Raw genomic sequence first — 26,120 nt, forward strand, 5'->3', positions numbered from 1 at the left:
TTTTCATGTCTTGCATTTAACAATTAATTATAAGCTGACTATATAGAATTTCTCCATACTATCTATAATTAATGCCCTTCGTTCCACTGGATGTGAAAAGGAGTAGTAATTATAAAAATAATAATAATATCTAATTAAGCAGTATGTTTTCATTTGCTAATCACATTTTATTTCATTCTGTACACCACGACAATAAGCAATGAAATAACGACAGCTATCAAGGGAGATAATGGTCCTCCCGCGTTGTGAAATCATAAATCTGTTAATAATTTGTTTCCAGTTCTTTGGCTTATTATTTTCTTAATCACGAGTATCCATTCATTTGACCTTACGTTTAGTCTAAATATATTTAAAATCGGACACATATTATCGTAACTGCAGCATAGCATTAAGTGCAGATCGTGTTTTGTAGAAACAAGATGGCGGTAGACTGTGTTTATCAGTTATTTACGGAGTAATGTTTCGCTGTGCGTCAAAATGGCAGAAGACGTAGTCCTAAAAGTTAACGAACTCTTGACACCGGCAGATGTATCCAGCATTTGTGGAGCATTAAAGAAGAACAGGGTACGCGTGCTTACCTTTCGTGAATGCGAAATTCACTCCACTGATCTTCATCGCATTCTGAAGTTCGCTGCGTCTAGTTCCGTGCTTCAGAAGTTAACGCTTAACGTTGGTATCATCACAGTTCTACGTCACGTGGAGCTTTTATCAGCATGCATCGCAAAAAATAAGTTTATAACGCATCTACAGTAAGTGCTTTCTCTCCTTTTTTTTTCTTAAATCCCATGTCAGAACATATAGCGATTTACATCTAATTTTTTTAAACATAACTTGTCAGCAAATAAATGAAGTCTTTTATAGTGGTGTCGATTTATTTCTTTATACATTCTTTCAGATTGATGATGCCCATGGTATTAAAGCCTCAAAAGCTTACATATCTTGTTGGATGTCACATTTACCCACCACAGCAATTACATTAAACAAATCAAAATGAATTTCCTAGATTTTTGTAATAACCTTATCTAATGTTCTGTGACAAGCATATGTTAAGTAATTTTACCATGAAAGATAAAAAAAAAACTAGCCAGGATACTCAGCATTACCTAGATGACTGTCAACACAAGAGTGCACGTAGAGCAAATCAAAGGAAAGACTCCTTATTCCCTCATACTCTTTCAAACTACATCAGAATTTGTAATGCATAATACATGTGTTACGATATCTTCTACACAGTATTTCTTTCAGAGCCACTAGCAACATTTTAGAACGGGTAAAATAAGCAGCATACACCTTACCAAATATAGCCTGTAACCTTCCCATAGACAAAAAAGTGTCAAATGGTGTGGATTTGCATAGGAGCCAACTGAAAATGTCAAACGATATATCTTTCCTAACTTAGAAATCATTAACTTTTAGGTATTATATAAAACAAGCTAGGTGGCATATCAGAATCTGTTAAATGGACTGCAGCCAGGGGAGAAGCAATCAAGAGACATTTGAGAGACACTCTGGTCAATGCTTAATGTTCATCATTTAGTACTTTCAGTAACTTATAAAAACAAATATTTTATTATATTACAGTCTCCATGGGAGCATTTTAGGAGATGATGGTATCAAACTTCTGGGTAAGGCACTGGTGCTGCATCCAACCATCATCTCTCTTGATGTAGGGGACTGTCATCTGGGAGATGATGCTGTGGATGTTCTGTATGATCTCTTGCTACCAGAGAACAATCGACCAGGTCAGTCCACAAAGGTAGCTCAACACAGCTCAGTTCAAGACAAGAGTTCACTTTTCATGCAGTCATGCAGCTTGTTTTGTTTTATATCTCCTCATTTAGTTTAGTTTATTCTTTGTGACTCCTCGAGGAGCATTTCCACAAACTCCTCATTTGAAACTAAATAATTGCCTCCACCATTGATAGTGTGATGATGCTTATATGCATGTTATATTTCATGATGACTTATGGATATGGTAATATCTATAGAGTAATATGTTTAGTTTATAAGGGAACATATAAGGTTGGACATTGAAATAAGAGAATAGATTTCATAAGACATATACATGAATTAAAATGGTACATATGCAGAATATGTTTCAAATATTTTTTTTCAATAACTTTTGCCCATTGTCACAGTTGTTTCCCTTGCTTATTATTTTAAATCACATTCAAACTTTAGAGTCAGCTGTCTTCAGATTAGTCATATATCCTTTTAAAGGCATGATTTTCACTTCACATTATTTTCCTGAGACTAATCTTCACCAGCTCTCATGCCACCCTGAAAAGTGACAATTTTCGTTATTTCACCAAGTCTGTGATTCAGCCATTCAGCGATCAAGGGTGCCCACTTCATTGTTCATGATCCATGATATGCTCAGGGGTTTTAGATCCAGTTACAATTATTGGAGATTGTATTGGTATCAAGAAATAGCTTTAATCATGTAAATCTGTCACTACCATTTTGTTTACCAGTTGACAAAGGGTCAGTTTTCTTTATTGCAAAATCTTATGTGATGAGACTGCTGACAAAAGCTATTATACATTTCTAGACCCTCTATCCTCCACCCCCCTGCCGATTGTAACATTTTCTTACCCCCATGACAATTATTCTTTATGTTTCCTATATATTTCTAAGTGATAGGAAACCTTTAAGCTGGTTAAAGGGAGCTGAAAGAGAGGGCTGCGTTTTACCTTCCAAATGCTTTGCCACAGACATCAGTCACTTAAAACTTAAAGCTTTTATTGCCATTAGGCTCTTGGACATTTAGTCCTGCTACTGCTGCATGGTTTTTATAGAAGCTTACCTTTTTTTGTATCTGGTAACATCAAATTAACTGTTTTCTCTTTGCAAGGATAACTTACACATAAAACAGTAAATTTTAGAAAGGTTTATTTTATCTGTAACCTACGCTTTGCAGACAACATAGATCTATTAGCAGACACTAGCAAAGAACTGCAAGACTTCACCAACAGCCAGACAGACATTTCAAATGCATATGGAAAGGAGACCAGCACTGAAAAGAGCAAAGTTATGATCAACGGAAGCAGCAAGGCAAAGATTTATGTAAAAGGGGTACAGCTCAAAGAGGAACACAGCTTTTAAAAACTTTAAGCCACCCTTTCCAAAGATAGCAGCTCCATGCCAGATATCCGCATCAGGATTGCAAAAGCAACAATGGCTAGACTAGATAGGGTCTGGCATAGTCATAAGATAATGTTCACTCCCAAGTACAAACTGTAAAAATCTCTGGTAGTGTAAATTCTGACTCTGCTCACCGAAACGGAAAGGAGAATCCAGGCATTTGAGAACAAGTGCCTGAGGAGTAGCTATGGATCTCATACAGAGAACATAGAACCAATAACTTTGAAAGAAGCAAGATTGTTGCTCTCCTAGGACATTAGAAAACTCTACTTTCAACAGAAAGCGCTGTAAGATGGTCTTCTTTGGTCATGAGACACAGCACGATACCTTTTCCAAACTGCAGATGCTTATGTCAACAAGTAATGAAACAATACTGTCCAATCTTGCCAAGTTTTTATATTTAGCGGCAAAGAAAAGAGATGCTATACTACGCTAATAACACTCTGTATCTATTGTGACATGTTGCATGACAATCCTTTTGAATGGGCCCAAAGGCCTAACAAAATAAACTATTCGTATTCATATACCTTGTCAAAGACTCTCCTTCAAGGCACATTCGAGGGTAGTCAATGTCGTGGTGGCTAGAGAAAGAACTGGTTTACAAACGTCAAAGACTGGACTGGTCATCCTGAAACACCTCTCTATCGCCCACAATAGGTTGCTGCCTCTGTCCATGTGCTCCTCCAAACAACAGGTGCCGGTTGAGGGATTATAGTACAGTATTATAATACTGTGCTGTTTAAATGACAATAGTCCTGTTATATATATATAGCACTGTTTCCAGAGGTAATTTTTCTTTTGATAATTCTAGTAGCACAGTTTGAATTTGCAGGTCTCAAAGAGCTGACGCTGAGTGCTAACCCTCGCATCTCAGCACAGGGCTGGGCTCGGTTGGCCATGGCTTTGGCCAACTGCACAACTCTGCGCATGCTGTTTGTAGACTACAACCCACTGGGTGACTATGCTGCCTCCTGTCTACTTGTTGCTGTTGCTGCCTCACAGAATCTTGAAATTCTTGACCTTGAGGGATGTGGGTTGTCGGAACATACAGCTCAGGTTGTTATTTCAAGAGTTAGCCAGAATTCTTGTATGAGGTTTCTTTTTTCTTGCTGTTGGTGATATGATGAACAGGTTGAGAATGCTGAGAACAGCAAAAGGATTACAAACATGCAGTAAATTAAAAAATTTTCCTATGTTACAAGTTACAAATAACGCTATGTGGTTAAAAATACAAACTGTTAACACTCTACAAAATGAGATCGTATATTTAGTACAGGTGAGATACCAAAACTATCCGACGTTTTACATTTCACAGTTGATCCTTCACTTGGTACAAAATCACCTTGGTGGCCTGAGCAAAATTGTGCTGAATGGCAACAAAATCCGAAGGTCAACAGTTAATGCCATCAAGACATATCTGCGTGAAAACCATTTGGACACTGAGAGCGAGTGCACTTCATCTGATCTTGACATCGAAACCTCCAGTGCAGCATCAGAGGCAACACTTGACACAATTTCATCTAAGGTCAGATTATAAAGATATAAAGACTGCAGAAGCTCACTTTGCATGGCAGACATCTATCTGTAAAACCATACAGTTTTTCTTTTCATTTTTATTTCTCCAAGTTCACTGTGTGTATACATGTGGATGAGATAGAGTGAGTGAACCAGGAAATTTATTTAAATCATAGTGTCCTATTTTAATTGATTACATTGTTGATGATGTACCCCAGAATTAAGAACCTTTGATTTGTTTCAGTTGAAGTCAAGTTCATCTTCAAGTAGCAGTAGTAGTAGCAGTAGCAGCAAAACAAAATCAAGTGACAGCAGCAGTGAGTCAGGATCTAGCGAAGATGAAACCTCAACAGTGAAAAGTTTTAACACTTTGGACAAGGAAAAGAAAGATGAGGAAAAGGATGATGACAGTTTGGGTGAAGAGTTAACTGAAGTTCCTGTCTATTATGCATGAGTGTCAAGAAAAGTGTTTTAATGACTGAGAACATATTGTGCTTTATATGTGTTCTCATGGAAATCATAAGCTTAATCCAATAGTTCCGTCGCAAGCAATAATTCGGTTTTGAAAGATCTTTTCTGCAATACAAGCAATTTCTCACTGCTTGAACACATTATTCTAATGCCATCTAGTGCAGTTTTCAACAAAGTAAGAGCCTTGGTTCCTTTTTGATTTTCTTTTTCTAGTTTTGTAAAGCTCGTCTTGCATGAGAACAAAAATGAAACTGCACAACTCCAAATCTCTGTCGTAGGCATTGCCAAAGATTCTTAAACGGTTTCACAAAGTCTTAAATAGATTACAGCAAATGTAAAGCTGCTTTTAGTTTTGAAAGCAAACTGGACATTGTTAGCCATTTCACTGCAACAGTCATTGCAACTCATGGATGAGGTTGTGTTTGAGATAAATAACAAATCCTTATTTATGAATGAGCAAAAGTTATGCTTTTTTATATCTAGCTAAGCAGTAGAAATAAAAACATTACATTAATTCAAAACAAGGCAATAAAATCATAGACAGAAATTATGATATGTACAAATATGGTGATTGATATTTGAATTGACAGCTTTTGTTGTTTTTTTTTTTCCTGAAAGAGCCCTAGCTAAATGTACGTTTGTTTTGTTGGTGCAAGTAATAGATGATTAAGCTGGGTAGGAAGTCTCTGCATGTACTCAAAGGGTTTGGAATAGATGTTGTAGGAGTCCCACTTTGAACTTGTATAGACTGGTACAGTTCTTTGGAGATCTGAGAGAAGCTTGTTTCAAAGAACACTGCCAGAATATTTCATGCTTGTCTTGAATAGGTCAATTCTTTGTATGGGAATATTACACTTGAGAGACCCTACCATTATTTTTATAGAGAAGATAGTAAAAAGTCTAGGGGGCACTTTGACTGTTAGCATTTCAAAGATGACCAAACCCTTCTTGAATTTTAGTCTGTTTAGTAGTGATAGAACCTCTAGAGACAGGAAATCAGAACACTGTATTTTTAGTTTAACACCAATTTTATAGCCCTTCTTTGAATGCTAAATACCACTAGTAGAATCCCATAGGGTGGATGCATAATCAATGGTCGACTGAACGCAGGCTGTGTAAAACAGTTTCTGAGAGAGAGATTTTAAAAAAATGTTTAATTCTTGAGAGAAGAGAGACTGAGTAAGCAGTTATGATTCAAAGGATGGTAAATAAATTTGTAAGAAGCATTTTATGCATACTGTTTTTTGTGCTCGTACAACTTCACGTAGGCACCTTGTAGGTGGAATAAAGCACTCTATACATAAACATTTAATCTTTTTCTCTAGCAAGTGTTGCTCAAAAACAGACCATTTCTTTGAACCAATCTGTCCACATGGCAAGTGGTGAATAAACTTAACAAAAAAGACTACTGAATTGTACATTCTGAAGTGACTCCCAAAAGTGGTAACTTTCTCAGTTTCTGAGATGTCTCTTTCAGTTGCTGGTTTCAGAAAAGCATCAACATAGAACTGTCAATAGACTCAGTAGTTGTATTTTAGTTTCCTTGGCTTCATGAACCGCTTCACAACCTCTTCTGTAACCTGCGATCTTCGTGCTTGATGCTCTGCTACTATTTTCTGGAGAACACCAATCAGCTCTTGCTTCAGATGTCCAGTCAGCAGTTCACCACTGCTGTAATCCTGGCAACCAGACACACAAAAAAAAATAATTAAGGTTTTATTTTAAATGTTGATCTTCATAATCTGAGCTTTTCCTAGACTTTCTTTTTATCTTCATTCAGTGCATCTTACTCTTTCAAAAGCATTTGGTCTTCCTTAGCAAAATATCTACAGGATGTCTGTGTGCGTTGGCTTGCATGTATAAGCTGCAGATATCTTACCTGTCGTATTTTTTCAAGTTTTTCATCGTCTTCTAGAAAGAATGTGAGATACTGGAAAGAAACATCCACATCGCAGTTACCCCCTAGCTGACGATGCTCCTCTAGAGTATCACGACCCCCTGAGAATGCATACTTGTTGATCTGCAATAATTCAATGCCAAACATGTTTACTTCTTAGTTGATTTTAGAATGTTCTTAATAAACAAATTATTTTAATCTGTAACATGTGAAAAATAGCATTACAATGTGTTTTATACATAAGAATACATAGCAATGTTTCCAAATCTCCAGGCAACAAAACCAGTAATCATCATCATAATAATAATGTTTGTCCATATAACTGAGACCTAGAGTGCCTCTTACCACAACTGTACTAAATGCAGAATACATAATTCTGAGTGAGAATTTTAAAAAAGATATGTGTTGATAGGTTACAAAACTTCTCTTCATGCAATATTGCTAGAAAACAGAGTTAAAGGGAGAATACTGCTGTCATACCATTCAAGGATGAGAATAGATCGCATTTTTAATTTACAGATATTTCATTGCCAAAAAAAAAACTGCTTAAAAGTTTGTTTGCATTTGCGGAGGCTGTCAGTTTGAGATAGACAAATTTATACAATACAAAGAAAAAAGAGACACCAATATTTATATCTGAAACCATTATTTTCCAAAACTTATTGGTAACTTTTTAGGTTGCATGTGATGTGAGAATTTTTTTAAATGTCACACATGACCTCACTTTCTTACATCTGTTTGGTTTACAGAAATTTACTTTTAGAAAATAATCCTTTGAGTGATTACAAAAACTGCTTTTGAAATGTTTGAAATACATTAACAATATTTTCTTAAGTCCTTTTTTCGTAATCTCAGTTACATGAAGATAAATAAAAGTGCTGACCGCACTAAGTACCCAAGTAAGGTACAGAAAGCAAATAAAGAGAAAAATACAAATAGCTTAATGACTAATTACCTTTGTTTTAATCTGTTTGGGTGTATCTGTCAAAAAGACAGATGAGTTTGGATCACTAGCACTCATCTTGCTACGAGCACCTTGCAATGCAGGAAAAAACTTTGAATGGAGAAGTGCTGGTTTTGACAAGCCAAGACGTGGTGCTACATCACGAGTCATTCGAAAATAAGGATCCTGTAAAAAAGAAAATTATTAACCTTTGCACTCTACTGGCACTTTTTTCCCTATCTTTTTCGATATAAATGAAATTTTAAGGTTAATAATAAAAGGAATATGATCCCATATTAAAATGAAAAATGCCATACAAAAGTGTCTACAGCCAAATTTATCCACCAAAGATTATCTGACCTGATCAATAGCACAGGGGATGAGACAAGGTATCTGTCGGCCACCAAAGATTTGTGGGAAAGCACAGCTGAAGCTTGGAGCAGCTTGTATTGCAGGAAAAGCAATCTTGCCAATGCTAGTGCTCTCATCAAAGCCAAAAATGCCTTTGACCTGATTAAAAGTGACACACTTCTGGATGCGGCACATGGTCTTGTAGAAATCTGTGCTTGAGCTACATAAAAAAAGGAACTCTTTCAAATTAAAGCTTACAAAACATAACTTAGTAACTCATTTAGACATCATCTCATTTTATCTTCTGTTCAGGTTATATAGTCTTACGCTGTGGAACGATAACCTGCATCACATCTCTATAAAAAAAAACAACCTTACCATACATGAGGTAAGGGGCAGTTTATAAACTCATCTTTAGACCAGTCATTAGCATTTGATCATTCAATCTCATGTTTAGCTGTCTCACTGCTGTTTATGGTATTTCAGTTTCTGCCCTTGCATACTTTGAGTCTTACCCTTTGGGTAGGACCTAAGTCATACTAGCTGATGGTAGGCTCTAAACAGTCAGGGCTTTAATGTGTGGGGTTCCTAGGGGGTCAGTCAGCAATAATGCAGATTTTGTTTATTTTATGAATAAAACTTTTATCTTTGTTGGTTCAGTGGTGCCGTTTCCAGCCTATCCTTTGCTGATGACATTATATGCACAAGTGCCTTACCCAATGTAATCATAGTCTGAAAAGATGAATGTCTTGTCCTCGTCAAAGCCACAAGCAATTATGTCTTTTGCATTTTCATATGCTAAGCGATGTGTTTCATCCACAGATAGATCCTTCCACAGGAACTTCTCATCATCTGTCATCTGGATGACCAGTGGTACATCAAAGACATCCTGCAGCCATCTGAAGCAACACCATCAAAGCACTTGAGTCTCAACATGCCTTTTCATTTACTTGCAGTTATTTGACACTGCAATATGAAGAGTCCACAAGATGTATATTTTGAGAATGCATGTCCATGCAGTAATAAATGTGTAAAAATGTACTTTAATATAAAAGAGTTCCCCACTTTATTAAGCTGCTGATGGCAAAGTTGCAACAGCTGGTCAAAACAACTACTGGAAATGTTCTCCCCAGAAATGAACTCTCCTTGCAGAATATCCCAGATCCTCAGCATATATCCACAAATGCCTTAGAAATGTGAATACATAAATTACAAAAACAAAGAAACAAGGCAAATGTAAAAGGCTCAGCAGGGTCAGAAAAACATATTTCCATAAATATTTACAAAGGGCTTACTTTGTGAAAATGAATGGGATAAGATGACCAAGATGCATTGCTTCAGATGATGGTCCACGACCAGTGTAAAGATAAAATGGTGTTTTATTCTCATATGCAGTGAGGATAGTGTGCATATCTCTGCAAAACCAGTAGACAAATCCCATTAGCTTAATGTCATTTCTGAAGCGTATTAATAACAACAATATGTATTTATAAGATGCTTAAACTACATATCAAGGCAACTGTTGAGTTCACAAATGTTCAGCTCCCCCACTCCACCCACATTGCTAATATCACTTAAAACAGACACACACAGAGATCCTGTCCCATAACAAACACATAACTAATTGGTGCATCTTTGAAAGTATAGGCAGATGGAGAATGCCTGAGGTGAAAAGAAAGGAATTCCTTAACTATCTCTCTCTGATATCAAGCAAGTTTCTTCATAGGTTTGAGAATAAAACTTTTTTTTAAAAATCAATGAGCTCTAAATTTAGATACACCATAACCATTTGATCTTCTCAAGCCAGTAAGTGGGTTACAGAGTGCCACAATCCTAACACATCCAGGTACCTTCCCCAATGCCAGTCTTTTACCTCTTTCATGTATGGTGATGATTATTGGCCAGCAATAAGAATAGAGAGATGTTATTCACCCAGAATTGAGCCAATACTATCCCATCCTGAGTTCAGCCCAGTCATTTAAAAATACTTTTAAACTCTTGTGGATCTTTTACAGAGCATAACTTATGATGATGTTAACAGATACTGTTACCTGTGTGAGAAGAACAGACCTCTGCGAATGAAGTGATGCACAGGCTGCTTAATGATAGCTTCCATGCGATCAATCAGCTCTCTGTCTATTTTAGAACTTCCAAACCGAACTGACAAAATTCAAACAGCATCAATCACTTGTACCAGATAACACGGCAATGCACAGTTTTAGATGATGAGTCAACTCATGCTTATTAAGAGTTTAGAGCAAAATTGAAATTTCAGACATATGACATGGGTAAGGAATGAGATTAAAAAGCATGAGGATTCAAGGTATTTGCCCACATTTTGGATAGAAGGAATACACTCACCAATCAATTTATCGTAATCAATCCCTGTATCTGACGAACTGTGAACATTCCACGGATCAACAACGTCTTCTTGCTGGTCCTCTTTGCTGTCCGTCGTTGGTCCATCTCCAATTTTGGCAGCCCCTAAATCTCTAGCGACCTCTGTTTCGGACATGGTTTAGCTTGACCAGTTGACCACGCTACACCACACCCAAATTACAACGGTGAATATAAAGCTACTGAATGTCAGTTTAAACTTTCAGCAGACTTGCCCTGTCTCGTCAATTCCACAAGACTTCCAGGAGTTCTAACAGAAGCTGCGAGAGGTAGGCTACCTATATAGTCTCGCACTCTGTGGCTGTCAATACGATTTATCAGAAACGTTGCGTCAGACTACTTTAGAATGTGTGTACAATAAGACAAATTGGTATTTCTGAGAAAATGTTTTGCGAATGACGCAAGTATTGAGAAACGAAACGAGCTTCTATTTACCACAGCTGTCATGTGCTAAGCCTTCGACAAGCCGGCGTAACTCGCAGACGTGTTAAAAAACATTGCCAACATTAGACGCACTGTCATTGGTTAATTGTTTACACTCTTTGTAACATTTTTGTTGATTGGCTCTTACCTGTTGGTTGTTTCAAGATGGCAGCTGTTTTTGTTACTTCGCTTTTAAAGTGAAGGAATCACACCTTATTATTACTGTCTTATTGCATTGGTTGGTAAGTCTATTTGGCGATGTTTGGAAGCACGTTCGTTTGTAATATATGCTCTATTCTTGTACCAACAAATATAAGCAGTAAGCAATAGTCATAGGTTGTCACTACATGAAGGTACGGTCGCATCAGGCATTGCAATAGTCTTGTATTGTTTTCCCGATAATGATTAATACAACGACAAAAAGGGAACATGAGTGAAATAAGACATGGGACAGGACATTTTTAAATTAAAGACAAGTGTTTAAGTGTTTAATTCTCGTGAATCATTTGACAATGTTATGTTGCAGTCCAGAAAAATATGTCTGCGAATAGTACAGTGTCTTAGCAAATCGCTGAATTAATAAAACAAAGAAAGACAGCATGAATGTAGTCAGGGGATGACATGCTATTTAATACAGTAAAGTTCTAGAAAACACATTTGATTATTTCTGATGAATCATATATATCTGTGAGAAAGGTTTAAAAAACCTATTTTACAATGATTGCTACTACTATAATAATGTATCACATATTTTTGTCACAGACTTCGGATAATCACTTTCTGTCTTTTGCAGGTAACCTAAATTATGGACCTATTGGTTGCCTATGAAAGTGATTCAGATGATGATAATTAGCAGTTATCCATTCAACAGGGCAGATGACACTGATCAGCAGCCTCCACCAAAGAAATGTGAAAACTGCTCGATTGTAGAACCAGAATGCGCAAGTGTTTACCAAAATGAAGCTTCCTCGAGGACAAAACATGTAGAATATCTGCAGGAGTCTAGTGGAATGAGTTTCTTCGGATTAGATAAGACTGATGAAATGGAAAAGCAAACATTTAAAGAAGTAATGAAGATACTGACAGCATCTCTCAGCCAAAATTTGTCCAAATTCTAGGGCAGAATTGTCAGGTACCTGAGGGTAGCTTTTGGAAAAACATCTCTGAATCAGATATTGTTAATACATGTATAAATAGAGAGCCAGATTATCGTAAAAGAAAATCTGATACCCCTTGGGTTCAGTTTGAACCTCAGATCAAAATGGACAGTGCCGTTATTCTGTATGTCTAAACAGCTGGATACAGGTGACTGTAGAGAGTATTAGCCATGATATCTCCAGTTCCAGTGATAGCCATGGAATGTCCAGATTAGAAGGAGAGCTCCAGAAAACAGTTAATGTGAAGGTATATGCAGTCCACCCCAAAATTGCACCCTCACTTAAACTCTCATCAGGCTAACAGATGTCCAACAAAAGAAGTTCACCAGTGGGCAGGACATTCAGGGGTTATTAACAGACTAGCCTGGTGCAGTGCAGCCCCTTATAGTCATCTCTTGCTCTCTGCATCAATGGACACTACTGTGAGAGTTTGGAATGCATGGGCACAGTACCAACAATGTGTTCGCACACTGCGAACTCATACCAAGGCTGTTCGGGATGCACAGTGGAGTGAAGATGGGCAACAAATCCTTAGCAGTAGCTACGACAGAACGGCCGCTATCACTGATGTTCAGACAGGTATGTATAGCCATTCTGATAGTGAATACAGTCATTTGCTGTTTGAAAAAGATTAACTTAACTTCATATATGCTTGTTTTTCTCACAAGCTACATCAACAAGACCTGTGAATCACTGCTTAATGGTGATGAATATCTTAATCTCCTCCGTTTGAGAGACCAGTTTTTATCATTTTGTTTTAACAGGTCAATGCTGCACAGTTCTGGATCATCCAAACTTTGTGAGTTGTGGAAAGTTTCATCCTGTCATGCCTTACATAGTTGCCACAGGAACAAACGAATCTATTCAGGTGTGGGACATCCGAAGTCCAGAAGTTCCTTGCAGAACATTTACTTACAAAGAGCATCTTGGCCAGGTATATTGCAGTTTGGTTAAAAAAAAATTTGAAAGTAGCATGTGTGAAAATACAAAAAATTGCCTGCAATCTTTTTTTTCCCTTGCTATATATATATTTGACTCATTTTACCATCTAAAACAAACTAAGCAATTTAAACAGAAAAAGGAGCAATGCTGTTTGTGAAAATACTCAAAATAAAAATGAATTCTTTTATAAAAAAAATAGGGGAACTTTTACAATAAACTGTTATTTTCCAGGTCCAGGATTTGATGTTTTCCCATGATGGTCAGGAGCTGTTCTCGTGTTCAGAAGTGGTATCGCGTGACTCTTCCGATCGAAGTATTATGGCCTGGGACTTTAAGACAGGTGTAACTCTTTCCAACCAGATTTTTCAGGTTTGTTCTCTGTGCATCCATAAATATGTGTCTGGTTTATGTATGTGTGAGCATGCATGCAACCATGCAAGAGAAAGGGAGACAACACGTGTAAACAAGCATTACCTTCATTGTCCTATGTTGAAACAACTTGAGGGTTTTTATTTTACTACCAGTTCTACACCCTAACTCTTGTCACTCTTTACCCACTGTGCAAGTGTACTTCAGGTTATTAATACCATTTATCCTTCAACGTTACCATGTAAATGTCTATAGATTTAACTACAGCATCTCCAAAAAATAATGATTCATGGCACTGTGGTACAGTCAAATCTCTAAATGCACCATGGCATAGTAGCAAGGCATAATAACGGAGGGTTTTCGTAAAAACTGCTTTATTTGTCAAGTTACCCGTCAGTCAAATCTCAGATCCTGTGCTAGTCGACCACTGTCACGTGATAGACCTACCCCATCGCCACCCTCTCACTCTTGTGCACTGTCCACCTAACTGCAATGTCCACACTACCATAGAATTATAATTATCGAGCACTGCGCGGAATTCACAACTTGTGTCTTTTAACAGTCACACAAAAGTCGAGTAGTGGATAGTAAATTTTTTTTTACATTGAATTTATAGTCGCCCAGCACTAATACGAGCGAAGTGGCATAGTAGGGAGATTTGACTGGTATAACCACCTTATGAAATGCAGTCACAGTCTTTACCTTTACAACTCATCTCATTTTTTACCTTATCATCACATGCTTTTATTTTGCAACATTTAAGTTTGTCAGTTCTCCTTGTATGTAATGTGTGTCTGTTTCAGGAGAGATATACAGTGACACGCTTGTGTTTGCACCCAAAACTCAATCAATTTATAGCACAGACTCAAGGGAGCTATGCAGCTATTTTTTCCACCGAGCGACCATATAAAATGAACAAAAATACGCGTTTCGAAGGACATAAGGTGAGAAACCAACATGCAGTTTGAAGAAGCACACTTAAGCCATATACTTTAAAGGTTTTATTTAGTCGGTGAATGTCATTATTTATGGTCTTGGGCTGCTCTTTGTGAATTGAGTGGAATATTCATTTGCAATTACCTTTTCATAAAAATCTTACACAGAACTTTGAATTCCAAAGCTTGGCTTTTCATTTCTTGGGGCAATAAAGTTTGTTTATAATCTCACTGCAGTGGCATAAAAATTTGTTGCATACACATGTAACCCCTGTGACAGCTGTTTTACAATGTTCTCTTATTTCAATGTTTGTAGACAGCAGGGTACAACATTGGTCTGTCAGTGTCACGTGATGGAAATCTGGTCTACACTGGCTGTGCAGAGGGAAAACTCCATTGCTATAATTTTCACAATGCCAGGAAGATTCGAACTTTTGACTGCAGAAGTGATGTGGTTATGGATGCTGTCTGTCATCCGGTTCTGCCCTCAGCAGTAGCTTGTGCAACATGGAGTGGAAACTTACACGTGTTCCAGTAATTTGAAAATAAAACCCAGGATATTTTTCAGATATTTAAGCTGAAACTCATTGGGGTCAAGGTACCTTTGAAGTGCACCTGTTTTTGTCTGTGATGGCATGTGTGAAAGGGGTTAGAAACATGGGTGTGTGCTTATAAGCGGCAACATGATTTTCTGTGTAAAGCTGCATTACTGAGAAATAGTATAAAGATGTATCTGTGTCTGATACGTTCTGTTAGCGCCTATCAGCAAACAGTTCATATATCTGTTTACTATCTGTGCTCACCATATCGTTCGTACCTTTAATATCTGGAAATGTGTGTGAAATGACAGACAATAGTATTGTATATCGAATAAATCACTTGAACAAAAAAGCAGACTTGGATCATTCCCATTTTTATTTCATACTCTGAGGACTGTCATTTGTGTATTAGAGGCCTTAGTCTGGTGATTAGAAAAAATAGTTGTACACCATCCTGATGCACCGCTCCCACCATCCTGTATTGTAGCTTTTGTACTACAGAAGCTGCTTAGTCATTATAATAACAAAACTAATCAGTCTACACTAGACGTTTCACAAATTCATGTAACACTGAAAGTGAATAAAGCTATTTTTTAAAAAATAAAAGTCAATTGTTGAACTTACTACAACGTAAACATCCAGGAAAACATCTGATTTTTATCAATTCCATGGATTAATGTTGCTTTTGTCGACTTCAGAATAGTTCCCTTCCTTTTTTTAGTTTCCTACGAAAGTACTTTGTAGCTACCGCGTTTTAATGAGTTCGTTCCATTAATGAAGGTGAAGAGGGAAGCCAAATATAGTGTCAGCATTCAACATCATTTGCATATTGATACATCCGGCTGCCATTGACCAACTCCTGCTGAAATCTAATCACTTGTACTATCACTTCTATTGCTGCGTGGCGACTGGTGAAGAATATCCACAGAACTGTTCGCTCACCGAGCTGTCTTGTTTGTTATCAAAAAAATGAAAATACCATCTTTGTAGACAAGTGGCCTTGTTAAAAAATAGTATCAGAATTATTTTAAACTTACATTAAGCGTAAACAACAGCATCTTGCTCTCAAGGGAAATAAGGAGCGAGGTTCACGTGCGAGGTCACCTGGCAACCAACCGGAAGCAAGGAAATCATGCTCGCTGAAGTAAACGACAGTTGTCAGAAGTATCCACGTGCTAGTGTCAACACACCTCATGTGGGTGAAGAGTTTTGAAATTTGAAGACTTGGAGAACATCAGAGAGTTTTGTTGGTCTGCCGACTGTCTGGCCATGGACACCTTGAACTCAATGAACGCTCAAGACGAAGGCAAGGAAGATATTCAATATTATGCTCACTTTTTACAATTTAATGAAAATGTTCATCCTACGGTAACAAGAATTTTAGTTGTCCAGACTACTTGTACATTTCAGCAGATTCCAAGTCTTTTTTTAATATTTAGTTTAATTGGGGAATATACCATTATTTTGTCCATATATTAACTGAGAGTGCACGGTTATTAAAAGTTTACATCATTATCCAATTTCTCAGTTACATAACCTGAACTTCTCGTGGGTGGTTTTTAAAATTGGTTTCTCCCGTGCGAGGGAAGGTAGGAGTACACACGGTGCTGACTTTTACAAGAGGTCAGTTTTCCCTAATTGCTACCCCGACCCTGAGGCAGGTGGGGATCACAGGCGTTGCTGCATGACTACCCCAGCAATAAAACGACTTTCTCAGCCGAGTGTTGGCTGTTGGCGTTTAGAAAGCTGAGGTGAAACGGTTTGCAACTGTCAGGGTTAGGACCGTCAAATAAAATGTATTCTCCATAACACAGAGAGGAAAATAAAGGATAAACAGCGGAAATGAAACCCACCCTTGTTAAGGAAAGTAGTAGCTTTTCTCGGTCATTACAAACACGTGCCTCGCTAGACCTTTAAATTCTACACCATTGAACATGTGAGGTGAACTCAGTTTTCATTTCAGTCAAATTGCCAATGAATGCACTACAGTTGATAGCATGCGCTATCAGCAGCTGCGGCTCGCCTACGCCAACCACCATCGACATCGCCACCTACATCCACGATAACTTCTCCACCTACCAAGAGTTCAGCATCGAAACCCTTACAACACTGGTCCAGTTCCATCTGAATATGAATGCACATATATACTTCCTTCCGGTTCGAATCCCGGGCCAAGCTCATCTGGCGTCAAATATGGCGTCCTGCAGGTAAGAGAGGAACCGGGAATATGATAAACTCGCATTTCTTTTTCTGCTTCTCTGTAAAGAATAAAGTTTAAAGAAGGATAAGGGTTACTAACCTATGAAATTGCTTCGTCTAGGCGCATGCACATGCATGCACGCACACAGAAGAATAATGATCTCATTTTTTTTTTTTTTTTAACCTTCAGTGGTTTACTTATAGTCGAAAACCACATTTAGGCAACGGTTCCGCGAATAAACTCTGAGCTTGAACAGCTAATATCATTTTCATCTCAATCTTTTTGTCCCCTAAAGTTTAAGTATGATAATTTCATAACGGTCAATTCACCTAGAGTACACTTATTGTCCGATACCCGGCTTCGCCTTTCGAACACTTGTTTTCAGTTTTATTCAACTTGATTTCAGGTGGATGTTAAATCGTCAGAACGTGGTCAGAAGTGATGCACCAAAGCGTCGTTTCCACCCATATACCCACAAGCACCCGACATCAACTGTAACTTCCAGTTCCAGTGGCGGTTACGTGTCACCCACTCCTAATTATGGCGTCGGACAACTTCCGGTGCAAGGGCGAACATAGATGTGTTATGGGGACTCGACCACTTCCTATCCAAGAGGAAATGCTGGCTGCATGTACCGGGATCAATATGCAGCGCCAAACTATCTCTCATCCTTTTCGCACAATACATATACCACCTCGCCTTAAGGTTCTTGGAAGTTCTTCCATGTGTTTATCATCTGCAGAGCCAGCACTGAAGAACTTTGCGTTGTTTTCTTCCACGAATTTTGTTAAAATTATGTTGCATAATTATTTTCATCAGCTAGTAGCTTCTCTAATCTTGTTTGTGTGATTACACCAAATGTTCATTTGCAATAAATGAAGCAGAGCTTTTGTTTCCCATGAAAGTTTTTCTTCTTAAAAGCAGGAAAACGACGAAAAACAAACAAACAAACAAACACCAACAAACAATTCATTTACATTTCAAGAGTGTTTACCAAGCTGGTCAATCGATTGTGTATGCCATCCCATATCACCAATTATTATAGTTATGAATTCAATCATAGAATAATACAGTGTTAATTTTGTCACGTGACTAAATAATTACAAATTTCAAACTAGATGCAGGAAGTTCCAATCCATCCATCCGCTACAGATGTTTTGTAGAAGCTATTGATACATGCTGCTGACTAAGGCTGTGTGATAACATCTCTGGATTTTCGGTAACCAAGACTACGGTCGTTCGAACGTGGGTGAGGAAAAACGTAAAGCAAAGACAGAAGGGAAGGAAAAATTAACCAAAGAAAAACTATAAGGGTTTAGAAAACAGGGATGACGAGAAGTTTAAAAAAGAGTACTCCAAAAACTGTTTTGTGTGAAACATCGGCGCTTGAGTTTGTTATATGCTATAACACTCTTCCTCCTTTCCTCGAAAAATCGTAAAGATGTTATGGAGGGTTTATTAACACTTTGAAGTTCTAACGATTGAGCGGAGGTGTAATCAGAAGTCTGCGCTGATGAAGAAAATATTAGAAGGGCGACTCGGTATGGGAGAGCTGGGGTTTGGGGTGTTCGATGCCAATCAGAGGAAATGGCGATAGCATTTTTCAGAGAACAAAAATTAGTGACAGACTATAGTAGTGGCTAAAATGTCGCCGTTTGTCCAACATTCTATGGTTACGGCCTTTAGAATGCGATTACTACTCTCGAGGAATTCCTGAAGCAGGTAGGTCTGCAGTAGTAGCATCCGTGACTAAACAACTACCATCTGCAAGGAATGCCGAAGTCACAGTAGGGGAATCACAAGCTCAAATACGTTTTCAGATAGCTCTTGAAAGTAGTTTTGATGGCGCGAAATTCGATCGGTTCGGTTCGTCTCCCGCGAATAATTTCAGAGTAGTTAAGGAAACAAGGGTTGCAGTCCGAGAAGTCCGCCATTGATTCCCTTCTCTTTCAGAGGACGACCGTCGCACCTCCAAACGTCACCTTCTTCTGTCTTCTTTGCTGTAAGCAGCGCGATGTACGTAGAGTTCCTGCCAAATGGATGTGAACATCTTTAGAAGGGAGATAACGCTGGCTGCCTGCAAGGAAGAAATCGCTTGTCTCCCTTCGCTCGATTCCTGGTGACTTTGGCGGGAGGGGCGATTGGAGAGGCTGCGGTCGCCGTGTTACGGATGCTGCGTGGCCACCACTGGATTGTCTTCTAAGTTGCCTTGGAAATCCAGCAGGCGGTGAAGTGTGGTAGACCGGAGCGTAAGGGACCCAGGTGAGTTGACGTCGTCGTAGCTGCGCTGTTGGCGTCGTTTTTGTTGTTGCAGTGGTCACGTGGCCAGCTCCTGCCTTCACCTGTCGCGGGTCAACAGCGACGTCGCGTGCCTGACGCTGGAGGTGACCGCGACCTGGCACCTGAGCGCTGTCCGACCTCCCGCCAAGGTCGAGGTCGCGGAGGGGTCGGCTTGGACCTTCTCCCAGGCGATGGCCAACATGGCGTTTGGGTTCGTAGCCCAGTGGATGGCACGGGGGCTGCATGTAGGGACTTCCGCTGCCCCTCCGACCCTTGCGCTGACCCGTTGCCTGCCGAGGATCGTGCAGGTTGGCGCTGTGAGCTCGTTCGTGTCCTGTACGCCTTTCGTTTTTCAGGACTCCCACGAGGTTGAGCTCAAATCGTGTTTGGCTGAGGCACTCCTCTCCATAGCTGTCTTGTCAGCTGCGAAGGTGGAGAACATGAGCAAACTTGCAAGTTGTTGTGGGTTATCCGATTTTCTCGGCATTGTTGACACCACCCAGTGAGGTCAATGAAATAACGGACAAACGTGTGACCCCTTCAAGAATCATCTTACTCCGAGGCAGTAGATATAGGGTCATTCTGAAATGACGAAAACGTTGTTGAAGGTACTGGATTGATGGTCAGGAGATAGGGGTGAGGGGTGTGGTACGTGGATATGGCATAATGAAACACTCAACTGAAAATGACACATCATCCAGAATTAAAGCAGTCTCACCAAATATTTAGGAAAAGGTCTTGTCATACTCTCTAAACCAGTGGTTCTCAAAGTGTGGGCCGCACGTGTAAGTCAGGTGGTCCTCGGCTGACGGTCATCGTGTCAGCAAAGTGATGTTTAAATCGCCAGATACGCTAATAAGTCCAGCATTGATTTCACACTAGTTTTAATTTTATCGGTGCCCAACTAAACGTTCGCATAAAACGCTCGTTTACCAAGTCTTCACGTCACAGCGCGAGCATCGCGTGATCCGTTACCCTTAGTAACGCGTGCACTTCCTTATCTTTGATTTTTGTTTGTACTTTACTAAGTACGTATTTTATGTAAACTTATTATTATACTACTGTCACAAAAATTCATTTAATTGTAATGAAACAAATGCAGCAATTTAAATTGTGAAGTCATTTTAGGCCTTGGTGGGCCGCCATATTTTTTACTTTAGTCAAGTGGTCCGCGGGCCGAAATATTTTGAGAACCACTGCTCTAAACCAAAGAGTTACATTTCTGCACTTTTTTCTTACCAAAACGAAACAAATTTGGCATACCTCAATGTGGCCTGGAATGTTGAATTATGTCGTAAATAAGGACACATGCGGTTGTGCAACACCTTTAGTGTAGAGTTCACCAAAAATAAATCATTGAAAAGAGTCTCACGAGCGTTACGTCACAGGCGGCAGCGGCAGATGTTCACATCGAAGCAAACGACAACGACTATTTCTGCTTAGCATCAGCTTGTCCCACCAGATGGTTTCTCTGTTGCAATATGCGACGATGGCTCGCTGTCCTCGGTACACGCCGTCTGGGACGAGAGAGGAGAAAGGTCACATTCTTGACACGGAGGTAGTTTCCTCCATGGAAAGTGATTGCAGGCGACCTAATCGATACCTAATCGACCGTCAGGTGAGTGGGTCCCTCCTGCTGCATGGTAAGTATGGGCGGCGTTCACCTGTGTGACGAGACCCTCCCTCGGAGTGAGGCTGTTAGACGAGAACCTGCGACTCAGCACAGAGCTGGGTTGACGAGTTCATGCGAGTGTTTGTCACCGTCAGGTGGCGCGCATACGCGTGTCTGCAGGTGCGAGAGTCTATAGGTGAATGCGCGAAAGAACGAATGTTTACGACTTCCTGTTGCACGTGCACCGTGCGCTCTTGTGTGCGCGTGAGTTAGTCACCTGTATGTCTGAACGTGCAGCACTGGCAGTCTGGTAAGTCTCAGACGAACTTGTGTTAAGCTGCACAGTCGTGGGGCATAAACACTTTCTATACATACATCCTGCTATAAAGAAACAATCAGACCCGGACACACAAAGTTCTTTACATTTTCCCCCCCACAACCAATCGCAAAGCACATAAATCATGGGTGTACGCTATGTAGCCCACGACTGTAAGTCAGGCAGCTTGTTTAATGGTCAGACACAGTCAATTTTTATTTCTGGCAGAGTTTAGTTACATTTAACACTCACAGGTTTTATTTCTCCGTTGTCTGCGTGTTTTTATGCCTGTCTGCGTCTGTACAATCGCATGTGTTGGTAGGTCTGTTTTATTCCCCCTGCTCACCCAGAGCAGAATAAAATGAAAGAAATGGCCCAGTGTATGAATCAGGTTCGTATAAACTTGATGTTTAATGCTCAGCTTGCGCAATATTCATGGCTGCCAAAGCCAGTCCGTATGCCTCCCAGTGATTGTCCCTCCCCGCCTTCGTGTTTATGCGTTTGTTTCATTGCTGTGCAAGTCCAAATCTTGTTTGAAATCCAGAAGAAGATCATCCCAGAAGCCATATGTGAAAAGAAGCAAATACACTTCGTTTACTGTACCTGACATTCTACGTGTGCTTTGAACTGTTAGGAGCGAGTATCCTGTATTCTGTGCACGTTTATACTTCGCATGTTTTTGTTTGTTTTTTTCTTTTTTCTCCTGGTTGACCTTTTCCTCCGCGTTAGTTAGAATTTAAGCACCTTTGAATTTACATGCACATTGTAAAGGAAAACACTTCTTAAAGGTAAACGTAGAACAAGTGTGTCTGTGTTCATAGGCCATCAACCAATCGACTACAGAAGGGGTGTGAAAAGAGGCAAGGGTTCGTACTCGCTCCAACTTTCGCCCCAGTTCTTAGAGGAGACAAAAAAAAAAAAAAAAAACCCACAGTGCATAGCTATGTACCTAGACGAGGCAAGCATTCACACTGTATTAAATGAGTAGTTAAGGGCTGCCTTACCAGCGTCCAAAAATTTATAAAGCACGTGAGCGTAACCTTTTGACCTGGGTGCGATAAAACGAGCGTAGGGAGGCGGTATCGCAGCTGAACCACCGAGGGTGCCCACACTGCCATCACCACAATCTGGCGAGTTCAAGTCTCAGTTGTATACATCACCAGATTATCACAGCCCACGTGTGGGTCAGGAGACCCTCGGGTGTTACAGGCTCCGACGTGGCAGCGAGAAGACTGACAATAATTATCACACACGAGTGGTGTCAAATTGTGGCTCGGAATGTTGTCATATTCTGGCTTGCTTTCTCGTCTCTAAATATTCTGAATGGTGTCTTAATATTATCTTCTATATCACTGCCCCATAATGGAGATTCTGGTTGTCCAGATATGAATGTTCTCAGTGATGCTCAACACATTCTCCCAGTGCCACAAGGCGAGGGTTCATCGTTGTGTACTGTTATAAATACTTTAAATCGTGTAGGTTCTGAGTGTTGTATAAATAGCAACTAATTGTTGGATATTTTTCTATTATCTGTTGCTCATTGTCTAAAGTCCTCATGTCTTTGTCTATGGTAGTTAACAGTGCTCATATCTCTTTGTCTATGGCGGTGAGCAGTAAGGGTGTTCAGCTTCTGAGCGAAAGATGTCCACCCTTCAAGTCCGAGGCACATGTCGTCTTTAAACCTTCATTAAGTCAGGATGTATCTAAATAACAGGACTGAGGCTAAGAATTCTTAGTGTGAGTATTCAAGAAGGCGAAAGACAGTACAATAGCTATGTTTATTAGTTATATCTGCAAGTCGTTACCAATTTTCTTCCTTCCGTCCAGTCCACATTTCTTCACGTGATCATGCTATATAATTTTTGCATAATTTCACGTACAGAAAATCGTGCAACACACAAACTCGCAATGACAATCTTCAGCACAATTCTATTGTGTCTAAGCAGCATTCATCAAGATGTTCAGAAGTTTAACAAAATCAAAACATTTCCGAAACTGGTCCACCCTACAAAAACGTACTTTTCATACGCCACCACTGAACAAATCCTCTTCTGTTTTTCTTCAGCCTGTTATCTTGCTTTCTAAATGTGACTGTAATGTTAAAAAAACAACAACTGTATACTAATATCTTAAAATCAAGTTGTCTTCGACAATAATACGAGATTTACCGTTTGTCTGTGTTTATTGTCTCACGTGCAGTTGCTCGTGCACCGACTCACAGAACTTTTAAAAGCAGGCTTCGCCTGTTCAAAGTCACGTTTTCAAAGGAACAATTGTTCGTTTGTCGTTTATGACTAATGCACACATACACTCACAAAGAGAGGAAAGGTATTTTACTGGACATCTACAGCAGCCATGTTCCACACTAGGTGAGCAGTTACCAAACTTTTAACTTTTTTAAAAATAAAAAATCCCAGTTTGTAATTTTTGGTGGTAGAGAGTAGGGCTTATGATTCTCTTCATATCAACAAAATGTAAGTTCTAGGGCAAAAAAAAACAAACAAAAAAACTTGCTTTCACGTCATCCAATCAAGAGAACTATCTGTGCTGCATCATCCAATCAAAGTTACGGTTACTTCGGTGTCATCCAATCAAAGGTAGGCGAACCAGGTCATCTGGTCAAAGACACAGTGAGCTCAGCGCCGTCCACTCAAACACACTGTCAGATCAGCATCATCCAAAGAAATGGTGAGTTCAATATCAGCTTGAGAGAGGTGTTAGTCCAGCAGCAGCCCGATTGCTCAGCCAATCAGATTGTTCCAGAGAAATGCGTGACCTCCGGGCGGCCTCATGTCAACTGATCCACTGAAAAGAGAGGACAGAGGGGAGATAGAATGTTTACAAAACTGCTTTTGAACTTTAAAAGTAAAAGAACAAAAAATAGAAGTTGCTACTTTCCCCCCATAGCTTATTTCCGGGGGAGGATAACTATGTGACAAGCCCTCTAGAACATTCTGAAAATATCGGTGAAAAGAAAGTTGGAATTGTAATCGATTTAGGTCGTTTTATTCAATTTTACATAATTGGATTGACTTGTTCTGAATTGGCGAACAAATAATTTAAAAAAATTAAAAACACTACAGCCGCCCGGAAAGTCTGCGATGGTGAGAGTAAAAGAAGAAATAAAAAGCGAAGAAACAAATCACCAGGAGAACGACATGTGAGAACGAGCCTTTCTGTACTGAAATATTTAATCATAAAAAGTTTATGTACATTACTATGTAATCACCACAATTTGTTATATAGTTTTGGCATCAAATATTTACACAGAAATATCTTTGGAACAACACACCAAATCTTCCAAAGACTGTGGTCTGGCACAAGTGTGTAGATGAATATTTTGTTGTGAATGAAATTGTTTTTATGTTGACAAAGTTACTGTAGATTAATCTTCACGAGGGCACTGAGAGTAAAGATGTCAGTCATGTGTGACCTGCGACTGAAGGCCGTTCTTTAACGGGTAAAGTACTGAAGCGTGAAAACCCAGAAGTACCCGATAATTCCATTAGTCTGGCATGTGTATTGGCAATGTATTAGCAAACAAGTTTGGACCAAAGTTCAATGTCCTGAACGCTTGCCCCCAAATCGTTGGTCTGTACAATTCATGCACAACTTTTCCAAATTTGGTCAAACCCTTGACGAGATTTGCTGAGTTAATTTTTTGTAGTCATGGATGATCCTCGACTTGTTAGTCCTCCCCACCGAGCTGGGCTTTTGGGGATCGAAATCCCTTCATAAACATTATCAAGCCTTGCAGAAATGATTCCTGCTTTTATTGTGGACTCAGTCAATCACAGGGTGTGAACCGATGAGCAGCCAGTAGCGTCCTTCTTGTGTCACACAACCAAGATTCACGTGCGATGTGCGTTAACTGGGTACACGACTTCATAAATCAACCCAACAGCTGTCTCCACACCCGAGGTAGCTATTAATCCTGATCCCTAAGCCTGACGGACAACTTATGATGACTGGAATATTGTTATACCTTTTCCTGAGCCAAAAACTTCGCTGAAAGGTGTACTCGTTAGGTCACTTTTTCAGACTATTAGGTCAATAGGTTAGGTTGATTTCGCCTCACGCGCTCTCTACTTGTGACCTCATTTGACTTTTCTTCCCCTTCCTCTTCCTCTTCCACCATGGCACCCGGATAATGAAGCGAGCAAGTTAAAGTACGAAGGAAGTCTGTGACGATTACCATAACATCGACAGTCAGTAACTACGTCTCTGACGCGTAGTGTAACGTTTGACGTGAACACGTTAACGTCCTCTGTACGTGAAATGGGGGAGGACGATCTGACCTGCTGCTTTCTCCAATGATGCAATGTGGACGGACATTAAATGTCAGGCAGGTGATGAGTCACACAAACATTAGGAGCAATGCAGCCTGAGGCAACGAGATGTTGCGGAGGTCCTGAGGAGTCAGCCAACCGACTCGTACAGGTGTAGGGCAATACCTGAAAGACGGTAGGTAGATTTGTCGGCCGTGTAAAAAGAATGTGGCTCAAGCAATTTTGAGACAAGCACACGCCACTGATTTTAAAACAAAAGTTGGCGTATGTGCTCCAAAGAGAAGCATGTGCAAAATGAAAAGAGTTTTCTTTGGAAGATCATTCTTTTCCAGACAATGTT

At 39.6% G+C, this 26,120-nt stretch overlaps 4 protein-coding genes and 1 long non-coding RNA gene across 5 annotated transcripts in view; 2 read left to right on the plus strand and 3 right to left on the minus strand.

Annotated features, from left to right (window-relative positions):
• Positions 1-389: 389 nt before the first annotated feature.
• Positions 390-6,356, plus strand: LOC112569836 (leucine-rich repeat-containing protein 73-like). Its single transcript, XM_025247851.1, has 5 exons — positions 390-749; positions 1,582-1,742; positions 3,977-4,200; positions 4,460-4,669; positions 4,904-6,356. Exons 1-5 carry the CDS (start codon positions 478-480, stop codon positions 5,111-5,113), a joined length of 1,077 nt encoding a protein of 358 aa, XP_025103636.1. The 5' UTR covers positions 390-477; the 3' UTR covers positions 5,114-6,356.
• Positions 6,268-11,141, minus strand: LOC112569834 (tryptophan--tRNA ligase, cytoplasmic-like). The gene is made up of 8 exons (XM_025247850.1): positions 10,683-11,141; positions 10,373-10,481; positions 9,617-9,736; positions 9,038-9,220; positions 8,331-8,541; positions 7,983-8,156; positions 7,010-7,150; positions 6,268-6,809 (listed from the first exon to the last, which is right to left on the minus strand). Exons 1-8 carry the CDS (start codon positions 10,834-10,836, stop codon positions 6,651-6,653), a joined length of 1,251 nt encoding a protein of 416 aa, XP_025103635.1. The 5' UTR covers positions 10,837-11,141; the 3' UTR covers positions 6,268-6,650.
• Positions 11,142-11,274: 133 nt separating this feature from the next.
• LOC112569837 (WD repeat-containing protein 25-like) lies at positions 11,275-15,251 on the plus strand. The gene is made up of 6 exons (XM_025247852.1): positions 11,275-11,383; positions 11,935-12,877; positions 13,063-13,232; positions 13,472-13,609; positions 14,413-14,553; positions 14,861-15,251. Exons 2-6 carry the CDS (start codon positions 12,550-12,552, stop codon positions 15,080-15,082), a joined length of 999 nt encoding a protein of 332 aa, XP_025103637.1. The 5' UTR covers positions 11,275-11,383; positions 11,935-12,549; the 3' UTR covers positions 15,083-15,251.
• Positions 15,252-16,517: 1,266 nt separating this feature from the next.
• LOC112569840 lies at positions 16,518-21,551 on the minus strand. Its single transcript, XR_003100538.1, has 2 exons — positions 20,827-21,551; positions 16,518-20,145 (listed from the first exon to the last, which is right to left on the minus strand). It is a non-coding gene; the product is annotated as an uncharacterized LOC112569840 (long non-coding RNA).
• Positions 21,552-23,250: 1,699 nt separating this feature from the next.
• LOC112570190 (SPARC-related modular calcium-binding protein 1-like) overlaps positions 23,251-26,120 on the minus strand; it is a 50,216-nt gene continuing 47,346 nt past the window's right edge. Inside the window, 1 exon segment of the mRNA XM_025248501.1 lies at positions 23,251-24,296. Coding sequence (XP_025104286.1) covers positions 24,280-24,296 — 17 coding nt within the window. The 3' untranslated portion in view covers positions 23,251-24,279.

The sequence above is a fragment of the Pomacea canaliculata genome, linkage group LG8 (assembly GCF_003073045.1).
Source record: "Pomacea canaliculata isolate SZHN2017 linkage group LG8, ASM307304v1, whole genome shotgun sequence".
In the NCBI taxonomy this organism is placed as follows: Eukaryota; Metazoa; Mollusca; class Gastropoda; order Architaenioglossa; family Ampullariidae; genus Pomacea; species Pomacea canaliculata.

Bases quoted from the DNA above. Each gene is read 5' to 3' on its own strand.
- LOC112569836 (XM_025247851.1), top strand. From the start codon at position 478: ATGGCAGAAGACGTAGTCCTAAAAGTTAACGAACTCTTGACACCGGCA. The intron at 1,743-3,976 runs GTCAGTCCACAA...TTGAATTTGCAG, and splicing joins ACCAGAGAACAATCGACCAG to GTCTCAAAGAGCTGACGCTG. The intron at 4,201-4,459 runs GTTGTTATTTCA...TACATTTCACAG, and splicing joins TGTCGGAACATACAGCTCAG to TTGATCCTTCACTTGGTACA.
- LOC112569834 (XM_025247850.1), bottom strand. From the start codon at position 10,836: ATGTCCGAAACAGAGGTCGCTAGAGATTTAGGGGCTGCCAAAATTGGA. The intron at 9,737-10,372 runs GTAACAGTATCT...CTGGTTTTGCAG, and splicing joins GGTCTGTTCTTCTCACACAG to AGATATGCACACTATCCTCA. The intron at 8,157-8,330 runs GTCAGATAATCT...TCTTTTTTACAG, and splicing joins TCCCCTGTGCTATTGATCAG to GATCCTTATTTTCGAATGAC.
- LOC112569837 (XM_025247852.1), top strand. From the start codon at position 12,550: ATGCAGTCCACCCCAAAATTGCACCCTCACTTAAACTCTCATCAGGCT. The intron at 12,878-13,062 runs GTATGTATAGCC...TTGTTTTAACAG, and splicing joins TATCACTGATGTTCAGACAG to GTCAATGCTGCACAGTTCTG. The intron at 13,610-14,412 runs GTTTGTTCTCTG...TGTCTGTTTCAG, and splicing joins TTTCCAACCAGATTTTTCAG to GAGAGATATACAGTGACACG.